Source organism: Chaetura pelagica, unplaced genomic scaffold (assembly GCF_000747805.2).
Source record: "Chaetura pelagica isolate M959 unplaced genomic scaffold, ChaPel_1.0 scaffold328, whole genome shotgun sequence".
Taxonomy (NCBI): domain Eukaryota; kingdom Metazoa; phylum Chordata; class Aves; order Apodiformes; family Apodidae; genus Chaetura; species Chaetura pelagica.
In genome coordinates, this window is record NW_009954216.1 from 2158878 (window position 1) to 2182764 (window position 23887).

At 43.2% G+C, this 23887-nt stretch overlaps 1 protein-coding gene across 1 annotated transcript in view; it reads right to left on the bottom strand.

Annotated features, from left to right (window-relative positions):
• Nucleotides 1–2222: 2222 nt before the first annotated feature.
• RAD18 (RAD18 E3 ubiquitin protein ligase) overlaps nucleotides 2223–23887 on the bottom strand; it is a 35760-nt gene continuing 14095 nt past the window's right edge. The window contains exons 6-12 of the mRNA XM_010003355.1: nucleotides 23125–23309; nucleotides 20568–20644; nucleotides 19806–19866; nucleotides 18024–18155; nucleotides 15689–15845; nucleotides 4408–4470; nucleotides 2223–2325 (exon numbers count right to left, since the gene is read on the bottom strand). Coding sequence (XP_010001657.1) covers nucleotides 2223–2325; nucleotides 4408–4470; nucleotides 15689–15845; nucleotides 18024–18155; nucleotides 19806–19866; nucleotides 20568–20644; nucleotides 23125–23309 — 778 coding nt within the window. The remainder of the gene's footprint in view (nucleotides 2326–4407; nucleotides 4471–15688; nucleotides 15846–18023; nucleotides 18156–19805; nucleotides 19867–20567; nucleotides 20645–23124; nucleotides 23310–23887) is intronic.

The following is a 23887-nucleotide window of genomic DNA, read 5'->3' on the forward strand; positions in this document are numbered from 1 at the left end:
CACAGGCAGCAGCAGGGCTGGGTGTGCTGGAGCCAGGGGGGTAGTTCAGCCTGTTTCTACCTGTACTGCCTGGTGTCCTGCCTGGGATTTAGGCTCCCAAACCTCCCGGGTGTTCCTGAAAAGGTCAAACTTTGAGAACTACGTCAGGCAATTTTTAAAGTATTTATTTATTTATTTTTAATGCAGCTTTTGAGCTGGTCTGGAAGGAGGCCGAGCTTCAAGGTTTCCTTTTTCTGAGCTGCTTCTAGCAGGCACAAAACACCCCAGTGAAAACCCAAGCATTTTCTAATAGATGCACGGAAAGGTCATCTTTCAGAAAATACAAATTTGGTTCTACATCAGTCCAAACACGCAGTGCAAACACAGGCTGTGATTTATTAAACCATAGCCTGAAATGAATAATGGCTTCTTGAAGACAGAACAGTGAACACACCAAGAAGGGAGGATTTGGGAGCTCAGGAAACCCTGCACAGCCCCAGCAGCATCTTCCTGCTCTGCTCTGGTGAGCAACAAACCCTCCAGCCACCCTGCACAAGCTGTGCTGGCCCCTCAGCACCAACACAGACCCCACACCTACCTCACAGTTCATACGGTTTTATTCAACTTCTATATTGATTTTTTTCTAAGTACTTTCTAGCCCACACTTAATACATTACACTTTCTCCTTCCTGAGCACTGAAATGCATTTTCCTCTCACATCAGTAGTTACCAACTACAAATTTGACTCTGCAAGTGGCCCCTGGTTCCAAAGCTACACAAGAAGTATCTGCTGTTGGTACAACACATTTCCAGCCCACTCACTGTATCAGAAAGAAAAGTTCCCAGGAAATACAGCAGGGTGATCCCTGTTTTCCTGCTACTCAGCAGAGCTCAAGGAGCTCCCACAGCACATGGCCCAGGGCAGGCCCTTGGCAAACTGTCCCCAGTGTCCCCAGCACCCCAAGACTGCTGGAGCCACAGCACCAAGGGGCTGAGCCAAACCAGAGGTACAGTCACACTGCTCCCTATAGCCAGACCTCACGTCCCAGCTGACAGTGCTGACCCAGTGTCTGGAGGTATTTTCTGTGTCTGCCCGTGGCCATCATTCCCATATTAAAGCACATGAAGTGCTGCTAACTCCAGTATCATTCAAACACAGCAACAGCCTCCAAGGGATGCTCAGCAGCTGACGTCAACTGACCTACATGCCAGGAACGTCACACACACTGGCCATCACACCCAAACATTTCTATTCTTCTCTGGCTAACTGCACAAGATTTAAATCTGCCTTGTATTAATTTCTATGATTAAGAGGCAGATCTAAAAGCAGAAGCCAATAATAACTCTCTTCCAGAAGTTTTGCTTTTGGTAAAAACCAGTTTCCTGTTTTTCCTCTGCCTCAACTTACCTCAAAGGAGTTTTGCAGTTTATCTTCACCCCAGATTTAGCCCATTCTAAACAAAAATAGTGCCTGCTACCATGGCTTGAGAAGACTATTTCTGAAAGCAAAATGTGCAATTTACAAATTACAATTTAGAAATTAGAAATGTCCAAAGTCCCAATTACAGCTACAGTCTGAAGTCAAAAGACACAGCTCCTGATGAGTGGCTATGGCAGCAGCTTTGGGGCTCAGTAAGAACATTGAGTATTTTGCTCACAAGCTGTTCTTTTTTAAAACTTACCCTGTTGTTCAGGTTTACTCTCATTTTCTTGCATTGTTTTATTTCATTCCATAATTCCATCATCCTCTAAGGAAGGCAAGACCTTTTGATGCCAATAGAATACTTTATGTGCAGCAACCAAGCAATTTCTTTAACATTTAATGACTAAAGTGAAATAATGACATATACTCCTGAATAAGTTCACACAGACAGATTTCTGTAGAAGTCCACCCCATCCCTTGGCCGCCCCAGGCCTCCCCTCACACTGAGCCAGGTAACTGGAGTATCAACCTCTGCCTGACTCCTCACAGACACTGTCCCATCGTTGCTTCCAAGGAGGCAGAGGGAGCTTCTGGGGGACACCAGCAGGAACCACGGAGGTTATGGCCCGTCTGAGAGAGAGGGACCACCAGAGGTGTGAACAGAAGACACCAGCACACCAACCTGGTCACTTCAAGGCAGTCTGAATGCCAGTTAGGTGAAAACTCAGCACTTTATTAAGTACCCAGATACACTGTGAGCTGGGGGAACCCCCGAGCACTTCTCAGGGGCCAGGCCCCGCAGCGCCCCACGGCCACAGCACTAGCTCCTCTTCCTCTTGCTCTTGGGAAGCAGCTGATCCTTCTCTGGCACTCGGGGCCGAAGGGACTTTCTGGTGTTAACTCTCTGCTCCAGGAGGCTGATGCTGAAATTAAGAAAAAGAAAAGAAAAAAAAAGGAAAACATGGTTTTGAAGATGTTCTAAAGACAGCAAATGCTGCAGGCTGTGCTGAAGTCCTGTAAGCAGTATGTGGGACACACACCTGCATGGTGCTGGTGATGGTGACAAGAAAACTGCTCTGTCTTCTTGTCCAAATTGATAAGAGCCCCCAGGAACCACCCTGAGCCCATAGGGCCCTGGGAGTCCCAGTGCCTCTGTGCCTATCACCAGGGACCACTTTGGAATAGGAAGGAGCAGCAGCAACCCTTCAAATTCCTCGTCCATAAATGAGAAGAGCCCCTGCCAAAGCCATGACCACATGTGTCAGAAAAGGTCAGCTTGAAACAGCCACCCCAGCAGCACAGCCACCCCAGAACGGGACAGGGGACTCTGGTCACGGTTACCCAAGAAGGAAAGTGCCCAGTACTCCCATCTTCCAACAGGCTCTTTGCCAGATGCTCTTCTCATGTATGGACAAAGAATTTTCCACTGGAAACTCAAATAAGTGTTTTCTTTTTAGTCAGAGTTAATTTTAAAGAAAAAAAACCCCAAAACATTAAACTAGCAATATTTAAATTAAGCAGCTAATTCCCATTGTTCAGCCTCAGAGCTTAAAATTCTATGTAGTGTTGACATGAAAGACACGGCTCATCCATCAATAGCTATTACTAATTAAACATTCTTAATAAATGCACTCTTTATTTACCATTTGCTAGCAGGAATCCATCCTTCAGGGACTATTCATTTGGCTTAAACTGGGAATTCACAACAGAAACTAACAACGGAGAACTCTCAGATGCCAAAGTCCGTGTCTCTGTCGACTGCCACGGGATACATACTAAAGAGATTAACAAGAACAACTCGTATTCCAGAGCTCAGCACCACGATGGAAACAGAGCTCCTGCATCTGAGACCATTAACCATGTCAAGGAAGACCAGGGCAAATCCCAACACGATGAGATCTAGCCTGTACCTCTGGAGATGGCAGTGGGGTTACGTGCACGTACCTGCAGAACACAGGAGACAGTGCACATGGATGACCCTTTCCAGCCCTCCCCCGTCCTACATGGTAAACTTTACAAGTGTGGTTTCTGTACCACATGGTGACCCCAGGCCTTTCCCTCCTGGATGCACCCTCCACTTCCCATCTCCATCCTTGCATCCATTCCTTGGAGAGGATCCCCATTTAACCTAGAAGCAGAGCTGAACCCCAAAGCTCTCCGAGAGCCCCGCGGCCTCTCCTCGCAGGTCTCACTGACATAATGCTGATTACTTCAGGGGTCTTAAAAGAGATCCACCCTTGGTTTAATTTTAATTCAGGTAAGGAGACACCACTCACCATGCCAAAGTGATGCTGCTCTCTATAAAAAAGGTTTCATGACTGCTTTCTGTCCTTCCAGCAGTGTACTCCAACACTGACCCCTGACACCACTGTAACCAAGGCCTTACCAGTGCTTCCATTAAAGCTCCTTAAAACCCATTAGATATCTAAACACACTTTTGAGAGTTTCAAATGTTTCTTCTGTCTTCAATCAGGGATTTCAAGAGCTGTCACAACCTATTGACCACAAATGTATGTAATGGGTAATAGAAAAAACTGTGCCACCCTCTTTCAAGAGCAGATGAAGAGAACTGAAGGCAGGATGGCTCTCACCACACCCCTAAGAACAACTACCAAAATGGGTATTCAAAGAGAGATCCCAGATGAAGCCAGTTTCAGTGCAAGGGTACTGCACCTCTCCTGCAGAACCCACCAGTCTTCATTCCCTTTCCTTTGTATAAAAACTACTCAGCTCATCTAACACGACACCATCCCAAATTTCACTGTAGCTTCACAGCTTTAATGCCCCCACATATCCCTGTATTTCCTCTCCCTCTTCATGTATTTCATGGGGTTCCTTCAGGAATCCTTGAATTCTTTCTTAGTGTTTCTTTGTACAACACCTTGTACAGCTAGACCCAGATTTTAAATATTACCACTACAGAACACAGAACACACACAGGACTCCATACCTGGAAACTACTGACCTACATCAGTCACAAGGACTTTTCCACCCATTCTACTTACTTGTCAGAGGATTCTGAGCAGGTCTCGGGCCCTTGCAGATCTCTCAAAATGTCTGAACTGGAGCTGAAGGGGAAGATAAAAAAGGTGTAAATTATTTTAGCAACACCTACAGCAAAATAGGGCTCTACTGAGCAAAGGCCATAGAATCCACAGACAAGGCAGAGCCCTCCACATGGCACTGGAAACGAGGAGTAATGTCAACCAGTGAAGAATAATTTCAAACAGCACAGCCCAGAGAGCTCTGCCTCTGCATCCATCATTGTCATGGGTGTTATTTCATTATTTAACATACAAGGCAATTCCCTCTGTCCATGTCTGCCTGATGGTCAGATACCTTTCTATCCACACACACCAGGCAATTTATCTGGAGAGGATTTGCAAGATGCTTTGGTAGATCAAGTACAACATTTCAAACAGCAAAGGCACTTTCAAATTCAAAACTCAAGGTTTAGGAGTAAGCACACAAAAAAACCAACAAAAAACAACACCCACAAAGAATCAACATAAAGAAAAAACCTTAGCATTGAAATTTAGTCACGAAAATGCAAACTGCCAAGACCATCAGCTGGATAAAAGCCCCATGCCATGTGCTTTGCCAACCATCACAGTAACTCATCAGACAAGCAGAGGTTTCTGCGTTTTGAGCTGCCTGAAGCAAGTTTTCCGTGTCCAACCCACCTTCCTAGGGGAAGGTCCCATCTTGAGAAGAGACAATGCATGTGCTGCACAGGGCACAGCAGCCTTCAGCTGCTATCTGCCCCTCAGGGAAAGTGCTTTGAATCTGGGGTTTAATCACATATTCTGAAAATAATAAAACTCACCATTGAAAGATGCATTTCATAAACCTACTTATTGCTCAATTAGAACAATTAATTTTAAACTTTAATGGATGCTTTTCTTAGACAACGGAAAAAAAGGCATCTCAGTTCCTTGGATACTGGAAATTGAGGTGAACCAACTACACAGATATGTTTTCAGCCTGTATTTTAAATAAGGAAATTTTGTTAAATCTCAATAAAATCTGAATTAAGTGAACATAATGATCTGGCCAATTTTTGATAAATAACTTCTATTGCACGTTCAGGCTTTGTGATATAAACTATTGCAAAGTTCTCAAGTATAAGCCAAATCACTGGGCTGCAGAAATCAACTAACGAGCTGGAAAATGTTGTTTTCTGGAAACTATCTTTCATAAAGATGCCTGGCAGCTCCACCAGTCTGTGCATTATTGCAGAAATTACAGAACACTTTATGTTACACAAACAGTTGGGAGATTTTAGTGTAAACCATGGGACAGCAGTTGGACACCAGCTCTCCTGGATTTAGTTTAAAGGTTTTACAACAAACCCAGCCCCCTGCTTATTAGAAGAGACAGACATAATTGTAAAAATACATCCCCAAAGCCATAACTTTATATGCAGCCATCAGTGTCCTTACGTGTTTGCTCAACACGCACACTAAGGAAAGCAGCCCAGAAATACCCATTCCCACAGGACAGACCCAGCAAAGCCAAGGCCTGACAATACAGGCCATCTCTGAAGAGTACAAATGGTATTTCTGCCAAAGAAAAGCTTCAACAAACAAGACATCTCCTGCTAGAGAGGTCACCTCTGTACGTAAGACCCACAGCAGTGAATTTCCTGGGCACTTCCCAAGGTGGAGCCACATTTGCCATTCCTGGGATGAAGGAAGGTGAAAGCTGCTGTCGGATGGTTCCAGCACATCTCCCTGTGCAGGCACCACATTTGCTGCCCCCTTGCACCAGCCCACTATCATTTTTGCTGGATGAAGAGAAGACCACTTTGTGCAGTAAATAAAACCAAACAGCAAGACCTGCTCTCTGCACAGCTTCCACAGCCCAGGTGCAGGGCACAAGTCAAACATCTCACTACCTGGTTCACAGACTTTTGAGGAGCCAGAATTTCACCAAAACACTTCATATTCATACCACATTGTGGTATGTTGCAGGCAGGAAGCAGATGAGCATATCTGGGCTGCTCCTGTCCCCCCCCCAGGCTCTCTTGCTCTAAGGGGCTCCCAGTCCCCCATACTGCCAGTTCTCCCTGCCCATGGCTCAATCACATGTAAATATACTATTCTCCTTTTCTGGGGGTTGTTTTTTTTTAAAGCTTTTTTCAAAGAAATGAATAAATGACATACAAACTTCAGAAGGTGGCAGGATATTTCTCATCCTTTACCATTTCATTTCCTCTGAAGTGAGATTCATCATATGTTACTGTGGTGGCAACTATAGAACCACCAACAAGATTTCAAGGGAGAAAAACAACACCAGATTAGATTATAGAAACCTTCAACACCTGCACAATTAGTCATAAAGATAAAAAGGAAAAAGGTATCCAAAAATACACACAAATCACTGGTGACATATGGAGGAAATTATTTTGAAACAAAATGGATCTCAAAGTTGTGTCCAATTTTAGAAACTCTTCAACAATTCCCCAGGAACTTTCACAAACTGCTGAATAAATCTGTCAAATTACAAACATTACCCCACTGAGCAGTTTTAATATGGGAACAGTGTCACCTGGAATTAAAAGCAGTGACTGCACTTACAGGGGAAAGGGAAAAAGGTTTTACCCCTGTTCCCTTATCAATACCACTGCTGACAGACAGTGGTGGAGGAGCATGCACAGCCCAGCCCCAGGTGTGAGTGCTGGGCTGGAGAAAGCCCAGGGACACCAGCAGCAGCAGCCAAGGGGTCACTGGAGCTCCCAAGACAGGGGTCAGCAGGGCTACCCCCAGCTGGTGCAGCTGGCTCAGTGACAAGGAGCTGCTCCTCAGTTAACCAAGCTTGCCCCTTTCCACAGCCTGAGCTTGGGCACCTTTCACAGCTCTCAGTTCAGCACCAAATCAATGTGGAAGTGAAAAACATGGCAAAACGCTGTAAAAACAACAGAGGATGGGGAAAGCTTTGAAGGCCAGCTTTTTTTTTTTTTTTACTCTCAAAATTCTAAGTCTGTCAAAAACTCATTTTTGGTAAACAAACTGAATGCCCAAGGAATGAGTTTGTATTCTATTTCTAAATCCTACTCCAATGTTCTAGTTACATATTTTTAAAAAAGGAGGGGGAGAGAGGGAGAACGAGGGGCTATTTGTGTGCTTTTAGTCCCCTAAAAAAGGTTTGGTGCCTGAACATGATGTTCTACTTTGCCTTGAAACATGTGGTGTTATTATCATTTAACACCAACTGTGTCACGAGCAAAATAATAAAAGTGAAAAGATTTAGCTAACACTCAGAACAATAACACAAGTTGATAATTTACATGTGTCATTCATTGTCAACGTCTACCAAATTATTCTCAAACCAGGCACAAAACATCCTAGAGTGAGTGACCACCACAGCCTACACCTGTAGGTGGGCACAGACTACCAGCTGAAGAGCAGTCCCCCAGGGAACCAAATCAATGGAGTGACAGGACAAGGGATGATGGATTAAAACCTGAAGAGAAAGAGATTTAGGTGAGACATGAAGAGGAAATTCTTTGCTGTGAGGGTGGGGAGAGCCTGGCCCAGGTTGCCCAGAGAAGCTGTGGCTGCCCCTTCCCTGGCAGTGTTGAAGGGCAGGTTGGATGGGGCTTGGAGCAGCCTGGGCTGGTGGGAGGTGTCCCTGCCCATGGATCTTTAAGGTCCCTTCCAGTCCAAACCATTCTGTGCTCTGACAAAACAACTGAATCAGGAGCCTGAGGATGTATGTGTGGAACTACAGAACTAAGCTACAGGGCTCTGAACGTTCCAGCTGTAGCTAAAAAGGTTTTTGTTTCAGAACTTCTTTAAGCAATCCATTGTTCCAAGCCAGTGGCTCCATGAAATAATTCTTTGCATCCAGTCTCTCTTAAACTTCAAATTATTTTACAAAGAATCAGCAATTGCATGATTCTGAGTTGAAGTAATTATATATTTTTCACCCACATGCAAGGGAAAAAAATTGTTTTCAAATTAAAAACTCCTTAAAAATGCCAGACAGTTGAAAAACATTATCAAAGACATTCTCAACTAAGCAAAAGAAATTTTTATCTCTACCTGAATTCATATTTTAAAATATTTTTCCCCTGAAGTCCTAAACTTTTCATATCATTGCCCAATCAGTTCTCAAAGTGAGGAAAATGAATTACACAAAAAAGAAACAGCTGCCTCGTTACATACATTGCTTCTAAAAAAAATTTAGCTTAGGGGGCCCAAAGAGATGATAGAATTTAGAAGAGTTTGGTTCCTTTCTTCAGCAGTTTCTGCTTTTTCCATACCCCACAGACACCCACCTGCCCTGAGGCCCGAGCAAAGCACAGCTCCAGACTTAATTCAGACTCCAAATTTGAGACAATTTCTCACAAGAGGTTTTCTCTCCATTTCTTTTAGGACAGAATAACGACCTTTCTTAGTTTACATATCTGTTCCAGATGAGTACATTTTTATAGTGAACCCACTGAAGTTCTGAAACTGAACTGCTTGAGATGCAACAGACAGGGCGAAAGGGCGTGACGAGCCTTCATTGCCTGGGCTAATTCACATCCCCATGTTGAGAGAAGTGCAGCTCCAGTGGCTCAGGCAATTCCCCAGCTTAGGCTCACCTTCCTGCAGGATTAGTTCCTTCTGAGCACTTGCAGACAATCAACCAAGAGTAAGCGATCCCTTTTTCCTTTCCTGACCATCACTGGTATTTGACTTCCACCCCCTTTCTCCCTTTTTTTTTCTTTACAGATAAACACACCACCTTAAAATAGAGAGAAAAAAGTGTGAATAACATGTCTCGTTCTAAAAATGAAAGGAGCAAATGTCTTTTTGAATTTGTTTATTTTAAGACAGATTAAGTTCCTTCTTGGCTTCACAGTGACCAGCCAGTATCCTTTAATCAGCCCATCTTACTGGGCATTATGTGCTTCCCTCTGGCACATGTATTGTGCATTTTTTCCTGAGTGCTGGCATGAGAAACGAGCTACAGCCAGTCTCATTTTACCAATGTCATTTGAAGGTGAATGCCCAGTTGCAAGGAGGGAGGGAAAATGGTCTTCTCCACCTTGCAATCCTGCTTCCACTTTGACCTGCCTGTGATAAACAGCATGAACTTGCTGCTGGAGTGGCTGTGAGTCCCATGTAACATCCAAGGTTACCTGCTGACCACAGTGTTTCCTGGCTTTCTAGAACCTCCTCATCAAACCACACACCCCTGGCACCCCTGGGCATGGGTTCATCCTCCTGACTTTGGAGGACAGTGGGTTTGCCAGCCCTGGACCTTCCCCAGGACTCCCCACAGAGGCTCTCACCTATCCTAAACCTCACATAGATTCCCCTGTTTCACTGTTTTTCCTGACTTTGGATTTCCAAACTTTCTTGGTTTTGAGTGGCCTCCTCTGCAGCTGAAGAGCATGCCCGCAGAGGCTCTGCCTCTAGAAAAGGGAAAGATCTGCTGGATCTAAACTGCATTCATTAGGAGTCTGGCAACTTTTGGGACATTTAGGCTAAAGCACTGGAGAGCACTGGTCTACTCTCCCAGTTCTCGGGGCTCAAAGGTGTCCAAGCCCCATGGCTGTAGAATGAGGACAGAGGCCCTGACTGGACCCATGCCATAAATCACCTTCTCCCATCCACATCTGAGGCCATCAGTTGTTCCTGTTTGGAATGACTGCTCCTGGGCTCTCTCCACCATGCCTCACAGTTCTTGGCATGTGTCACAGCTCAGATTTTGGAAGAAAGGTATGAATCAACAACATAGCAGAGAAGTATCGTCATCCTTGCACAATGAGCCCATACTCGAAGCCAAAAATCAAGATAAAACACTCCTATCTAACACTGTAATATACATCATCTCTGAGCCAAAGCAGTTCAGATTTATTAAGTCAAAACTGTACCAAAGAACTGGAAAAGGCAGTTACTGCTCAACACATTTTCATACACGTCCCTCCCGTGGCAGCGATGGCGGCCCAGGGCGCAGCACCAGGCTGGCTGGACCCCGGCTGCAGGGCTCGCACAGCAGCTCCCTCCTGGCAGCACTTCCTGACAAGCTGGTGTCTCCTGCTGGGTTTTCAGAGGATTGCTGCCATCCTGTGAACTCCAGACTAAAGGAAGCACAGCTCCCTGATCCTGCTTCTTCTTCCACTGATGAACCAGAGCCCAAATGCTACAAAGCACACAAATCCAAGCAGAAGTGACCAGCTAAATTCAAATCTTAGAGCCTGATCAATAGCCTCTCAACTGAATGCCAAAAAGCCTCACTTATTGCAAATGAGGCCCTTGCTTGGGCATGAATCTAACCTGGCAGCCAATGCTGCTGCACCTTCTATTCCAACAGCAGAGATTTATACAAGCTGCAGATACAGCCCTTTTCCATCAGGATTGCAAAATTAAGTCACTGGTGTGCACCTCAGTATCTCAGATGATTCCGTCAACTGTTGCAAGTCTCTCACTCCAGTCATCAAGAACTGAAATCTTCTAACACAAGGTTTGAAACAGAAATAATGTAAGAAACTGAATGTTATCACCATTGTATCAAATCCTTTCAATAGAAAACTTCCTCTTCGTAATCCATTAACCAGCTTATCACAGTCCCACCTAACTTCTTTAGTAATTTTCCTATTGTTGTTGCACAAAATTTGGCTTCAGTTCCAGAAAGTAAAAGAACACACTGGGACTATTTATATGGCACCCTAAAGTTCTGTGAAAGCTTCATGTATGACTTCATGGCTTTGAAAAATTATCCTTTAGAAGTCATGGCTTTGTTTTGGTCTTCATCTGTTATGCACCTTTTGCTCTTGTGGTGAGAGACTGAGAGGCCAAACACATTTGGGTCAATGTTATAACCTCCATTTTTTCCAGGAGGTGTAAAATTTTCATTTTCTCAAAGTATTAATTTTTGAATAGTATATCAGTGATTATTGTACAATGTGTGGATTTCTAATATTGACCAAATGCTCTCTTAGCAAATATTGATGAGATCGACAAGACTGAAGGTCTTAAGAAGGAGAAAACATAAGAATCATTAATTTACTTGCAACTTCTTCTTATAGACCAAAAATTTCAACTCTCCACCTTCAAGACTGTTTTGCTATATTCAATATGCTACTCAAAATCTTACTTTGTTTTTAATCTCAGCCCTCCATTTGGAAGTGCTCTTCATTAAAACACAGCAGGCCAATTTGGACTTCCAAATATATTTCAAGTTTTGACATTTCAATGTGAAAAGCACTTACCCTTGTCAAAGGATATCCTCTTATTATCAGAAATAAAATACAAGCCTCAGAAAATCATTACTTGGTACAACAGCACAATGTTACTTAAACCCTCAAAATCTAAACCATTCTTTTTTGAGCTTTGCTCTATTTATTTCACTACCATTAAAACATTAACTCCATGGTAACCAGAGTATGACAACATACATCTCTCATGCAGTTTATGTGACTACACCTACTTCTTACAATCCCTGAAAACCTGGTCATAATTCAGGTCCATTTTGACCACACTAGAGCTGTGTAGGCAGCATCCTTGGAGCAGGAGTCCAGCAGCCTCCCAGCAGCCCTGAGCTGGGCTCTAGACCTGGTAGAGCCCAATGTGGCTCCCAGGGCCAAACAAAGCCCTAGGTGCTGCACCAGGACATCAGGGCAGCTGTCAGGAATAGCCCCAGTACAGACAAAAAGCTCATTTAATTCTGTTCACCAAGGCTACCCCACAACCGTACCTGGAGAGGGGCTGGTCCCTGTCACCATGGTTTGTTTCCCAGCAGACAGAGGGAAATGCTCCGCTGTTCTTCAGAAAGGAAGGGTTTGGCCCAGCACACTGTGGTCACAGGAGAGGACCTGGCTCTTCAGCTAAGCCTTCCCTGCACTATTATTGCTAGTTTCACCTCTTCTCCAGCTGAGTGTCACAACAGGGGCTCGGATGGAAAGGATGAGAACCTAGTGTGCGATGCCTGGAGGCACAACCCAGAGCCCAACTGCCCCCCAGGTGAGCTGAACACGTAAGGGGGAAGGGGGCAAAAAAAACCCAATCAAAAAACCAAACAAAAACCCCACCACTTGCTTGAACTTCTTGCCCAGTGCAGTAGTTGGCTTTTAAAGTTAAGCAAACTGCCCCATATTTAAAGAAAAATAAATAAAAACCACCCCACGCATACAGAGCAGGGGATATGCACAAAGCAGGGAAGTGAAGAGAAAATCCCAGAGAGATTCTGAAAAAGCAATTCTGTGCAGACCCTAGTAATTCACAGGAGCTGAATTTCAGAGGACACCACGGGGAACTATCAAGCAGGTTTTTTAAATAAAAAAAGGTCCAGGTATGTGTGGTGCACACCCACTGGTCTGTACAACTGAGATTTCATGTTTGACTGAGGAAGTTTATGGAAATACTTCCTTTGGAGAGAGTGGATGCATAAAAAGAAGGAATAAGTAACTCTTGCTTTCAACCACCCATAATGCAAACAAATGCACACTTTGCAACAAAACCTGACAGCTTGTTTCATGAAAGCACGTTCAGCTCATTAGTAGCTGCCACACACTGAAACCCTGCAGTAAGCTCTCCTGGACACACCTTCATCCACACTGCAAGGGGAGACACACGAGCCCAGAGACAGAAAAAGGTAAAGAATGAAAGTTTAACTTTGATGCTGAAGGCCATGGAGAGAATCATTCCTAACGTCACCCACACACCAAATTGGCAGAGAAATAGAGATTTAATGGTACCTTGGATGAGCTAATACAAGCCCTTTCTACCTCCCAAGAACTCACTCTGTAAGATTAGAATTCCAAATTTTCCAGGGTTCTTAATGCCAAAAGGTTAATTTGCAATTAAAAAAATTAGTAGAATAGGGAAGAAGAGGAACACTTCATTTAAATTCTGGATGAAGAGCCAGACTGAAGGCATTTGTTTTGTGGAACTAAATAACAATCAGAGCTCCAGGGCAGCTGCATCAGCAGGCACAGTGAGGAAGAAGCATCCACTGACCATCTGCACACCTGCCAGACACGACATGGCCTTCAAACCTGGCAGAGCTGGCCTGCCCCTCTCTGGGGGAGAGCTGCTGCCTGGGCTCCTGCCCATGCCACCACACAGACCTGACATCAGGATCCTCTGAGGCTTCAGGCCCACAGAAGCAGTCTCTAGAACAAAGCCACAGGGCCAGTGTCTTTTCTTCTGAGTGACCAAGAGTTGTGTTCCCTGGCCCAGGTCACCTCTCAGTTTAGATCCTGAGTGGAGCAGCTTCAAGAAGAAGAGACAGTCAAACCCCGGAGAGGACAAGCCTGCAGGAGCCTGCTAGGAGGTGCATCTCCCTCTCCAGTTTAGGGCTTAGTTCTTGGTCCATTTCCAAAAGAGCTTCAGAGCTTAAAATCAGGAGGGCTCTGCTACGGATCACAGGGCAACACTGCAAAGCACCTGCACACTGCCAAGGGCAGGATCCAGAGACCCTCTGACCTGTGGTGTCCATTGCCAAGTCCTGCCCCACACAAAGCCAATCCTGACACCAGGAATTCTTCTGAGATTTAAGATGAGATGCTAAGAGAGCTGGGACTGTTTGGCCTTCAGAAGAGCAGGCTCAACGGGATCTTATCAATGTGCAGCACTACCTGATTGGAGGGAGCAAAGCAACAGTCTGTTCTGAGTGGCATCCAGTAACAGAACAAGAGAAAAAGGGCACATCAGCAGTCTTCATAGGTTTGTTACACATTGAACAGCAAATACAATGGTAGGGTATGTTTACCAATTTCACTGTAACAATTTGGGCAGAAAGACACCCACAGGAAAGAGGGGGAGGCTTTTGTTGGTGTCCAGCACAGGCTGGAAGCCAAACAAAAATGTAACTATATTCTGAAACAGCAACAAAGATCCTTTCTGCTTCCACATAAGCCACCTGCCCAGCCAGCTCACTGCTTTTTACAGACAAATATTTACTATATCCTCCCATTCAGTTCAAGTAATGGAAACAGGCAGCAAAACTTGATCAGATAAAAACAAAGACATTTAACATTTGATGCTCTCTGGTCCCCCAAGTTGATCTACTCTTTCCTATGTCCTCCTAGGTTTTCATTGACCATTTAGTATTTACCTCTGTGAAAGGCAACATCTTTAGTGCCCATGATGACTTTAACAAACCCTTAGTAAAGCAAATTAATGTAGAAAAATTTGTTTCTGTTGAACTTTTCAAGGACTAGATTGTTCTTTTAATAAAAAAGAACAAAGCCAAGCACTGTAGCATTCTTAGTATCTGCAGAACAAGAAGGAAGAGGCACGTACTATGGGTGTAAGGGGTGGGACATTAAGAAATGTTACTCCTAGTTCAGCTGTTGATCTGTGCCTGGCCTTCAGCTACTTCCCCTCATTATCTCCCACTTCCTAGCAATGCAGAACTGCAAGGGGTGCCTTCACCTCTCATTTCTATTATCAACAAGATTATTATCAAGAGTAGCTCTCTTGCTTTCAGACATATTTAAAAAAACAGTTATTCTGTATTTGTTTTCAATGGCTTTTTCACCTTTTCTCCAGAAACTGGAGCCACAGCAATCAGTACTGTAATAGGATATTTGTCTAAGTATTCATTGTTGTAATCTTTGACAATTGATCATAGAGAGCAAATTATGATCCATTAATATCTTAAATACAAACTACCTTCAAAAACTAGACAGACCTTACCAGAAATAACAGCTGAATCTCCTTCCAATAAAATTATTACTGAACTATCAAAAGCATAAAATCTTACATTATTTATAAAGCAGAGCTTGATCCTTCATTTTCTGAGTCCAAATAAAGCAACTTCAGGAAGCAAAACTAAATGCATGAAGAAGGAAAAGTGAATGGCTGTCAGGACTCCAAGGCTCAGTGGCACTGCACCACTGACTGCAAGTCACTGGTCATTTAAACTCTAGTTCTTATAGCAGTGCTCAGCTTAGAGAGCTATTAAAACACTTAGGCTCTACCAATTTTTTGATCTCTACATAAAACCTCAAAGAGAAGGGAAGATGATGCAGGCAAAAAGAAACACAAAATGTCCTCCTGGTTCCACAAACATTCCACTCACTGTTTCTGTACCCAAAGGAACATTCACACTATCTCCCCTCTATCAAGTCATTACAAAACTATTAAGTGAATTCAAAATGTATTTCAGCCCCATCCCTCAAGCAACTGGGGAGCCAGAAACCAGGAGGAGAATGAATCAGTAGCCACAGCTTAGGAACCACCCCATGAAGCAGTATACAAATATTGCTCAAGGTTACTGGCAAAGTTTTTCCATGTATGGTCTGATCTGGTACAAAGCAGGGAGAAGAGACTCTTCCTCACTGACCTGCTTGTTGATCCAGATGACAGAGAGAATGCAGGAGAGCCTGACCTTGGGCCTTCCTCCAAGGAGTGAGATTCACTGCTTTTGCCATCAGGGGTTTCTGCTCCGAGTGTCTGGGCATTTCCAAGGACAACAGCAGGGTGATGCTCTTCTGAATGTTCTACCACAAAGGAAGGCAGAGATTAGCAAGAATGACAGAGCTAAAGACTATTGTTTAAAGTTTTGCAGCTTGGGAATAGATTTTTAAAAAAACCCAACAACTAAGCTTTAAAATATTTAAATACCAAGGCCTCGTTCCCACTTATTTGCTTCCCCAAACTCTCCCTTTCAAACATTTAATTTCTTCTCCTGCATAGTAAAAAAAGCCACCCTCTTCTCTAAGAACTAGACTGAAACAGGAACACTCCATTGTTACGAGGTTCAAACAGAAAAAAGGAGAAAAATAAAGGGTAAGAGTATGTCACATTTTCTAATATGAAACTTTGTTTCAGAAAGTAGCAAACAATGAGGCTGCACTGTTCTCTGCTTCCTCCTACCAATTCACTTCATCCACTGCATGGGACAGCTGGACAGCTTGAAAGTTTTACAGATCAAGTTAATAGGCTCCTTTTCAGTAAGAGAAGCATTATGATTTACTTCCTCATGCACCTAAGAAACACAATGTCAATTGAGATGAATGCCAGTTCCTTTTTTTTTTTAATAGGAAAAATCATTTCTACACAACACATCAGACACAAGTTGTAAAACTATTCCATTATTTTTACATCAACATGTTTTTATCTGTAAAAAGATCAACCATTCTCTGAAAAGATATCTTCTACCTCTAAAGAGACAGCAAATATAGATTAGGAAGTATGGTATGTAAAGATAAACTACTTTTATGCCCTACCCACGAATATTTTCAATTGAGTTATTTAACTAGAAAGTTGCACAAGAAATGAGAACCACAGTGAGACTCATCAATAATCCTTACTTTGGCTGCTGCCCACCTTCACCAACCAAATCACCTTGATTGTTCTATCCCTCCAGAAATTATTTTGACTGACACAGCTGAGCAGAACTGTAATTAGAGTGTGGAAGAGCTATACAATCTTTGAATTTGGCTACAGTTTGCCCTTTCCCTTCTGCTAAGACATGTAATTAAATATCAGGAGCATGGTTTTGTCTGCTGAAAAGAAGAGCACAGTGAGTCAGTTGTCCAATTAATGACACAGAACTCCAAAAGTAACAGGTTAAAAACAGCAAAGGTCCTGTGGAGTAACACAACACAGAGGAGGTAGATCACATCTATCAAATTCTTACAGTGCTGCCCCTTAGGCAAAGCAAAACCCTACGTTTAGAAGTTATGAAGACTGTACAATTCAATCATTTCCATGAGAATCCAAATAAAGTGGGCAAGGAAGGCACATAATACAAAGCCTTTGCTCTTCCCAGCAGCTGTGCTTTCAAATGACAAGTCATCAGACTCTGCTGGTTTCCTGCTTTTCACCTATTATCATTTCCATTTTAATGAAAAGGTAACTGCTGTTAATAAGGAAACTGAGGAAACAGGCTTTAGGCATTTTTTCCTTCACCCATAAAGCTTTTTTGTTTTATTTCTTAAACCATTCAGAAACAATCAACTAGATGCAGATGTTTGGTACAAAATCAGAAACTGCAAAGCATCATTCATATTTTGCAGGTTTGTCAGCACCAGCTGAGGTGCAGCATGTACTTGATACAGGCTGATACATCTGCTATCACTTCTTTCCTGCCTGAGCACTCTTTTGGAAAAACTACTTGTCTTTCTTCCAGCACCTCAAAGTTTGCAGTTCTGTGCACAAAGCAAAAACCTACACAGAAGATGAAAACCCAGTAAATCACAGTAGCCCAGCTCTCCACAGAGCACAGCTAGAAATTAATATTTCCAAATCTGTGGTCCCATTAGTGATGCAGAAGGGCTGAAACCCAGCAAGCAACACCCACCACCAGCTTAATTTCAAAGATGCAGTTTGTCTCATGCCCACCCTCTGCAGCTTCAGTAGATTTGGATTGGAACCCAAGATCCCATTGCAGGTAATTAGCCAGCTAATTAAAACATGCACCTAGATAAGAAACATTAATACATAATTTCACTAAGATGAAACAAATCATTATTTATTATGGCTTGTGCTTATGTATTACACCAAAATCAATGGCAGTCAAACTTTTTAGAGTGTTTGATTTTTGTGCTTTTTTTTCGCCCTTAAGGCAGAAGAAGCAGAAGTAGCAGAAGAATAATGGGAGGAAAGAACATTTATTTGGGAACCCCCCCCACTTACCAGTATGGATCTAAGAGCAGGACTATAACATTACTAACCTGTGGCTGCTGGCAATTCTTTGGCAGTGACTTCTTTGTTTTGAGCACTTTCTGTTTTCCTCTTACCACTTTTCTTCCATCGATTCTTTACTTGGTCCACCAAAAACTGAAATTCATTTCTGTGTTTGTTTCCTGAAATGTAACAGTGCATTACTGATCACTGGACTCTGAAGGTAGCCAGAAAAAGTGCAAAGGATGTGCACAGAAATAAACACAAAAACAATTTAAAACATTTTTGTTACAGCAAAAGAAAAACCAAATCATCACTGCAATATGTTCCCTGTCCTATTAATGATCCAAATCTGTGTCTATGCTTTAAAGAGCTGCCCAGTAGTCAAGAACACCTGCACAGATTCAAACTTCATTTTTGCACAGAACTGTGTTCGTTTCTGCTTTTCTGTCTTTCTTTCCTTCCCTGACTCGGTAAGTATTACAATTACCATTGTGCCAACATTAATGTTGTGGTCACAGCACCAAGCCTGTGAGAGCTGAAGGAGGGTCTGGACAATGCTCTTACTCCACACTTTAGTTCTAGGCAGCCCTGCAGGCTCTGCTGGACAGGAGGAGTCAACTCCCACTACTACTCTGCAAATTGCTTTGAAGTCACTTTGGGTTTTTCCCCATTTCTGCAGCAGAGCAATGTCAAAAGCCTTTGTGTCATGCTTATTATACTGTTTTGATTCACATCCCCTAATCCCAGTTAATTGCTCTTTGGCACACTCTGCACTTTCAGTCATTTATGTTTTAAGCAACCCTCTGGTATTCAGTCAATGCAAAGCTGGTTTTTAATCGAGATACTTGAAATTCTTTACTCAGAGGCTGAGAAAATACCCAGTCTCCTCAGCCAGACAATGTGGATCACCCAGCCCTCACTGGGCACAGAGGGAACACATTTTCCCTATGGAGCACACCAGCTTCTACTGAGCCAGTGTATCTTTGTGTAGCCACCCCAGCAGGAAAGCTGGCCTGTCCATATGGGTGGCTTTGTCCTGAGCTGGTACAGTAAGCAGAACTTACTTTATTTGGAAGGACTTTCAACAAAAAGTCACTCTGAGAAATGGATTTGTCCTTTTGCAACAAATAAAGCATTTCAGCTAACGTGGACATGGACCCAGGTGCATGGGGTGGTGGGGTTGGGGTGGTCCTGCTCCCCCAGGGGGGACAGCCCTGGCCGGGCGCTGCGCGGGTTCCACAGGATACAAACAAAATATGGAAAAAGCAGTCACAACTGCCCATCTGTTCTCCAAAAACAGCATAAGAACTGCATGGAGAGGGTCATGCAGAGCAAGACAATGACACATGACAGCCAGGCAGCCCGATGGACACAGCTGGCCCACAGGGTCTGCACACAGGGTGCTGCGGAGACCTTTCAGAGAAGTTCTGCTTCTTATTTCCACCTGAGGGCTCCCAGTGAAACCATGGAACTACACATCACTCAGCCAGTGCAGGAGACTAAAAACTCTCCCTTCCTGTTCTTTATGTCCAACAAACAGAGGAGGACCATGAAGAAGGTAAGTAGGAAGTACATAACTGGAGATGTGCCAAAGAGACAATCGGCCCCATCTTAGTCTTGCCCAGCCCTGGCAGTGAGTTTTGTCAAACATCACCACTGAACAGAGACAGAGTTTCAAAAAGGAAGTTTCAGCCCAAACAGCTAACTTCCAGCTTTGATTTATTAAATGGAGGGTGGGGGAAGCACACACACTTCTGTGGATATTTTAATACCAAGGAAAAGAAAGTACAGCTCGGAGAAAAATTCAGTGGAACTTGCATATTACTTACGATAATCAGTGTGGATCTCGTCTATTTCTTCCTCTGTCTGGTCCTTTGTGAAGGTCAAGCTCTACAGAAGTCACCCAAATGTTTATTGACAGAAACAAACCATTACAGAGCTGCATACTTTAGAACTAGATACTTAAAACTGGAAGAAGGTTCAGCTGTCTGTTTTTCCCCACCAGCTCTCACCACCTCATCCCCAAAGTCTACTGAATGTAGGTTCACATGCTGTCTTGCTTTGCTTTCCCAAAGTCAACAGGACTGCACCACACCACCCCATGTAACACCCAGCATGTATGGACCATAAAGTATTTCCTAATCCTGTGCAACAAACACAATCCTAAAGTCACAAAAGTATCATATGTCATGGGAAAAGAACAGGCACTATTGCTGATACGGAAGCAAGGAATTTGCTAGCTAAATCCGAGAGAATTCTAGGAAGCAAAATATTCCCCACACTGCCATGCAGGGTCAACATCCTCCAACATGACCAACAGGAACATTTCTCAAGAATTTTTACTGCAATCAAAAAATGTTCCTAATTAAATAATCTGGGCATAGACACATCAGCAGTACACAAAGAACTGCCCATGACATAAGAGTGGTATGAGAACATCCTGTTGATTATGAGATGGTAAATGCAAATTCCAACCTGCAATCCAGGAATCTGAGAATTCCATAGTAAAGTGGCAGGCAAACATGGTCAGTGCCCACTCTGCAATTTTTCATAACCATTGCCCCATATGGGAACAAAGATAATTATCTTACCTTTTCACTGCTTTTATTACATTCAAGCTGAACCCGAATCTTCTCATTCCTTTCCAGCTCTTTAACAACCTCTGCAACTGTTGGGAAATACAAGAAATGGATCACTAGCACAGGAGCTGTTAAATAAAAAGAAGTAGCAGCCCTGAACGAAACTACCATGAATTTAAGTCACAGAGACAAACCAGCATGAGCTCTCCAACAGACTCCAGTGAGAGGCAAACCCCAAACGGCAAGGGCAGAGCCCAAGACATCAGGAGGGGAGGCAGGGAGGTGGGCAGGGGGTGGGCAGGAGGACCCCTTGCTCCTTGCTGGCAGCTGGCTCCCAGCCACCTCCTGGGCTGATGCTCTCATTTCCTTTGCATTGAATTCATGGGAAAACACAGACTTCTGAATCTCGCTCTAGCACACTACAGTGTTTCTGTTGTGTACAGGCATGGCTTTTATAGTTTCCATTTTATAATGTAACTTTAAACAGAAGATAAAATAATAGCATCTACTGTTTATCTTATGTTTATACCTCCCAGCGCTGCCCTCCAAGGAAACACAAAACTGTCTGCAGGCTTTTGTCCAAACCCATAGTTCAAAGATGAATTACAACGTACTGTAACTATCAAGTCTGACACCTCAAGAGCACATAAACAGACATAACTGTGTTAATATTTCAACTATGACTACAGCTATGCAGGAGCCTGCATGGGATATTTTGACATTTCCTTTTACACATCTGTTTCTACATTTAATCATTTCCACAGAGCTACCAGGTAGCTATGGGTATTTATTAAAACAAACACTTTCAATAGACAGTAACAGAGAACAAGAAGCTTATTAATCTGTGAAGGAATAAAACCTGTTCAAAACTGGTTTAAACAAAATCCATTAACTTGGCACCTCTGCTTCCTCAGGGGCACAGCTATTAGTGTTCCACAGTGACCTGCTGCCACTGAAAGGGCAAGTCTGCATCTTAACTGCTAGCTTAATAATTAACCCGTTATAAACAGGTACTGAGCCAGATCTCACTAAGCATCTTGCACTATTGAGGGCAGAGCAGCTGAAGTACACCCTGGCACACTGTGAAACTTCTCATTCAGCAGCCTGGAGGAAGGGGGCAGGCAGGGAGTTGGTGCTGCTTCATCCCCAGCATCAAGTGAAGAATCCCCCCTGGAGCTGAGGACCCCCCCACATTTCAAAGGATAGCAGAGACCCGCACAGCTTCAGCACACCTGGAGTGGACAAGAAGTTTCTGAGCCCTCTAATACACACAAAAACATTCAGAGTTGTTAACAACTTCTGGAAGACATGGTGAACTTTGGACTCTCTGTCATTGTGAAAATTAAAGGGATGAAAACTAAGGGTGAGGAACAACATTTCTCATCTCTCTGCCTTCAAGGGACCTGAGTCCAGGTCTTGCCAGCAGCAGGACTGACCCACATCACAGTCCTAGCAGACCACAAGCTCTGTCCTGAAACCAGAGCAGAACAGGCAATACCAGCAATATGAGAATTCCAGGACACCACGGACTGTGCAGCTCCCCAGAGAGCAGTATCAGAACATCATCCTTTTAAAGAAATTTCTGCCAGGACTGTTTGCCATAAGCTTCTAATCAAATAAAAATAATACACACTATAAATCTGCTGTCTGTCTCTCACCCACACACACCAGTGTATCTGTGCTTTTACTTGTATCATGTGCAGAACTGAATTGAGAGATGACAAATTACATCTTTTTTAAAGATCCATGTTTTCATCTTGTATACAATAGAAGATATAAGATGAGCTGAGACAGTTGTCCCTCTAGTTCATACACACTATTCAACATTTTTTAAATGGCCACCCAACCCACAAAAGCAGGCAGCAAAAAAAACCCTGCTGGGATCTCATCCTCCCTGCTCAAGCCCTGGCATTTTCCAAGCATTAAGCCTGAGCACATGTGAACAACAGGCTGCTGCTTAGAGCAAGCTTATCTTGCACTCACATTAGAGACTAAAACACATTCCTCTTATCCCATACAGCTCTTTCATGCTAAATATAGTCTGAGTTTAATTGTATAAAATTGCTGCCAAGCACCTAAATGGATATAAACTCCAACAACACATTAACAGTCTTATTAGTTCACTCTACCCTTACCTACCATCTCCAAAAAGAAATCTAATTTTGAAATGAAATCCAGTAATAATATAAAAGTCTCAGTGTACAGGAGAAAGAGAACAGTCAGAACAAGATAAACTAGTCATCTATTCACTTACCAAGACCCTCACGTATTTCCAGTTCTTTGACTATAAGCCTCAGAGTCTTAATTTGGAGATACTCATTAAAAGGAAAAAAAAAAAATCAATGAAAACACTGAACACTTTTCAGAACAGAGTAAGTGTCCATAATACAGCAACACGTTTCTGCTTTCATTACATTTCCTTTTTAATCATTTTATAAGAAACATTCTCCCCACTCCGGTTTTCCCAAATATTCAAGCCAGCCTTATTCCTACCCTGAGAACTAAAAGAAGCAGAAATGCATACAAACAGCTTGTGATGATAACAGCTTTCCTAGCATTTCTAACTCACCTGATTTGGGATTTAGAGCATCACACTGAGCATTATACATGTGCACAAACTCCTGATGTCTTTTAATGAGCTGCTGTCGGGTCCCCTGGGTAGACAGACCATGTTCCTTCAGTTTCTTCTTCAAATCACGATCAGAGAGCAAGTTGTAAACAACTTTAGACATAGGCTTCCTTTTGTGGGCAGAACTGCCAGAGGAAAAGGAAATAAACTTCTTTAAATAAATACATCTAGTAAGAATCAAAACATGGACTTAAGATTTGTAGAGGGCATGTTATCCACTCTGGCTAAGGAGTAGTTGGAAGAATCATTTCAGCCATGCCAGACACACAGACAAGTACTTGAGGTGTCAGAGGTGCAAGGGCCACAGCTCCAGGAAGCTGCAACACATTTCCATCTAGCACAAAAAGCATTAAAGCTGCAAGCCAAGATTAGGGAACTTTTCAGTTTCTGGTAAATGACTTTGAGAAAGACAGTCATGTACCTGACAGCAAATCTGTAGTTCCTTCCTAACAGAAGGGTAGTTTGGTTAGAGAGAGAGGGGCATTAAAGAGAACTAAGAGTGCTATCAGGTGAATAACATCTAAAACCAAAATGTACTCATTCACTCTGCTTTCTGTCATAGGAAATGAACGCTCCTGGTACAGCTACAGAAAACACCTTAATTACACCAAACTGCTGTAGAAAATTCAGGTCCTACTACAACTTTTGTCATCTAAAAGTAGCAGAACAGTTTCCTTCTGCACAAATGAGCTCATTCTTCCCT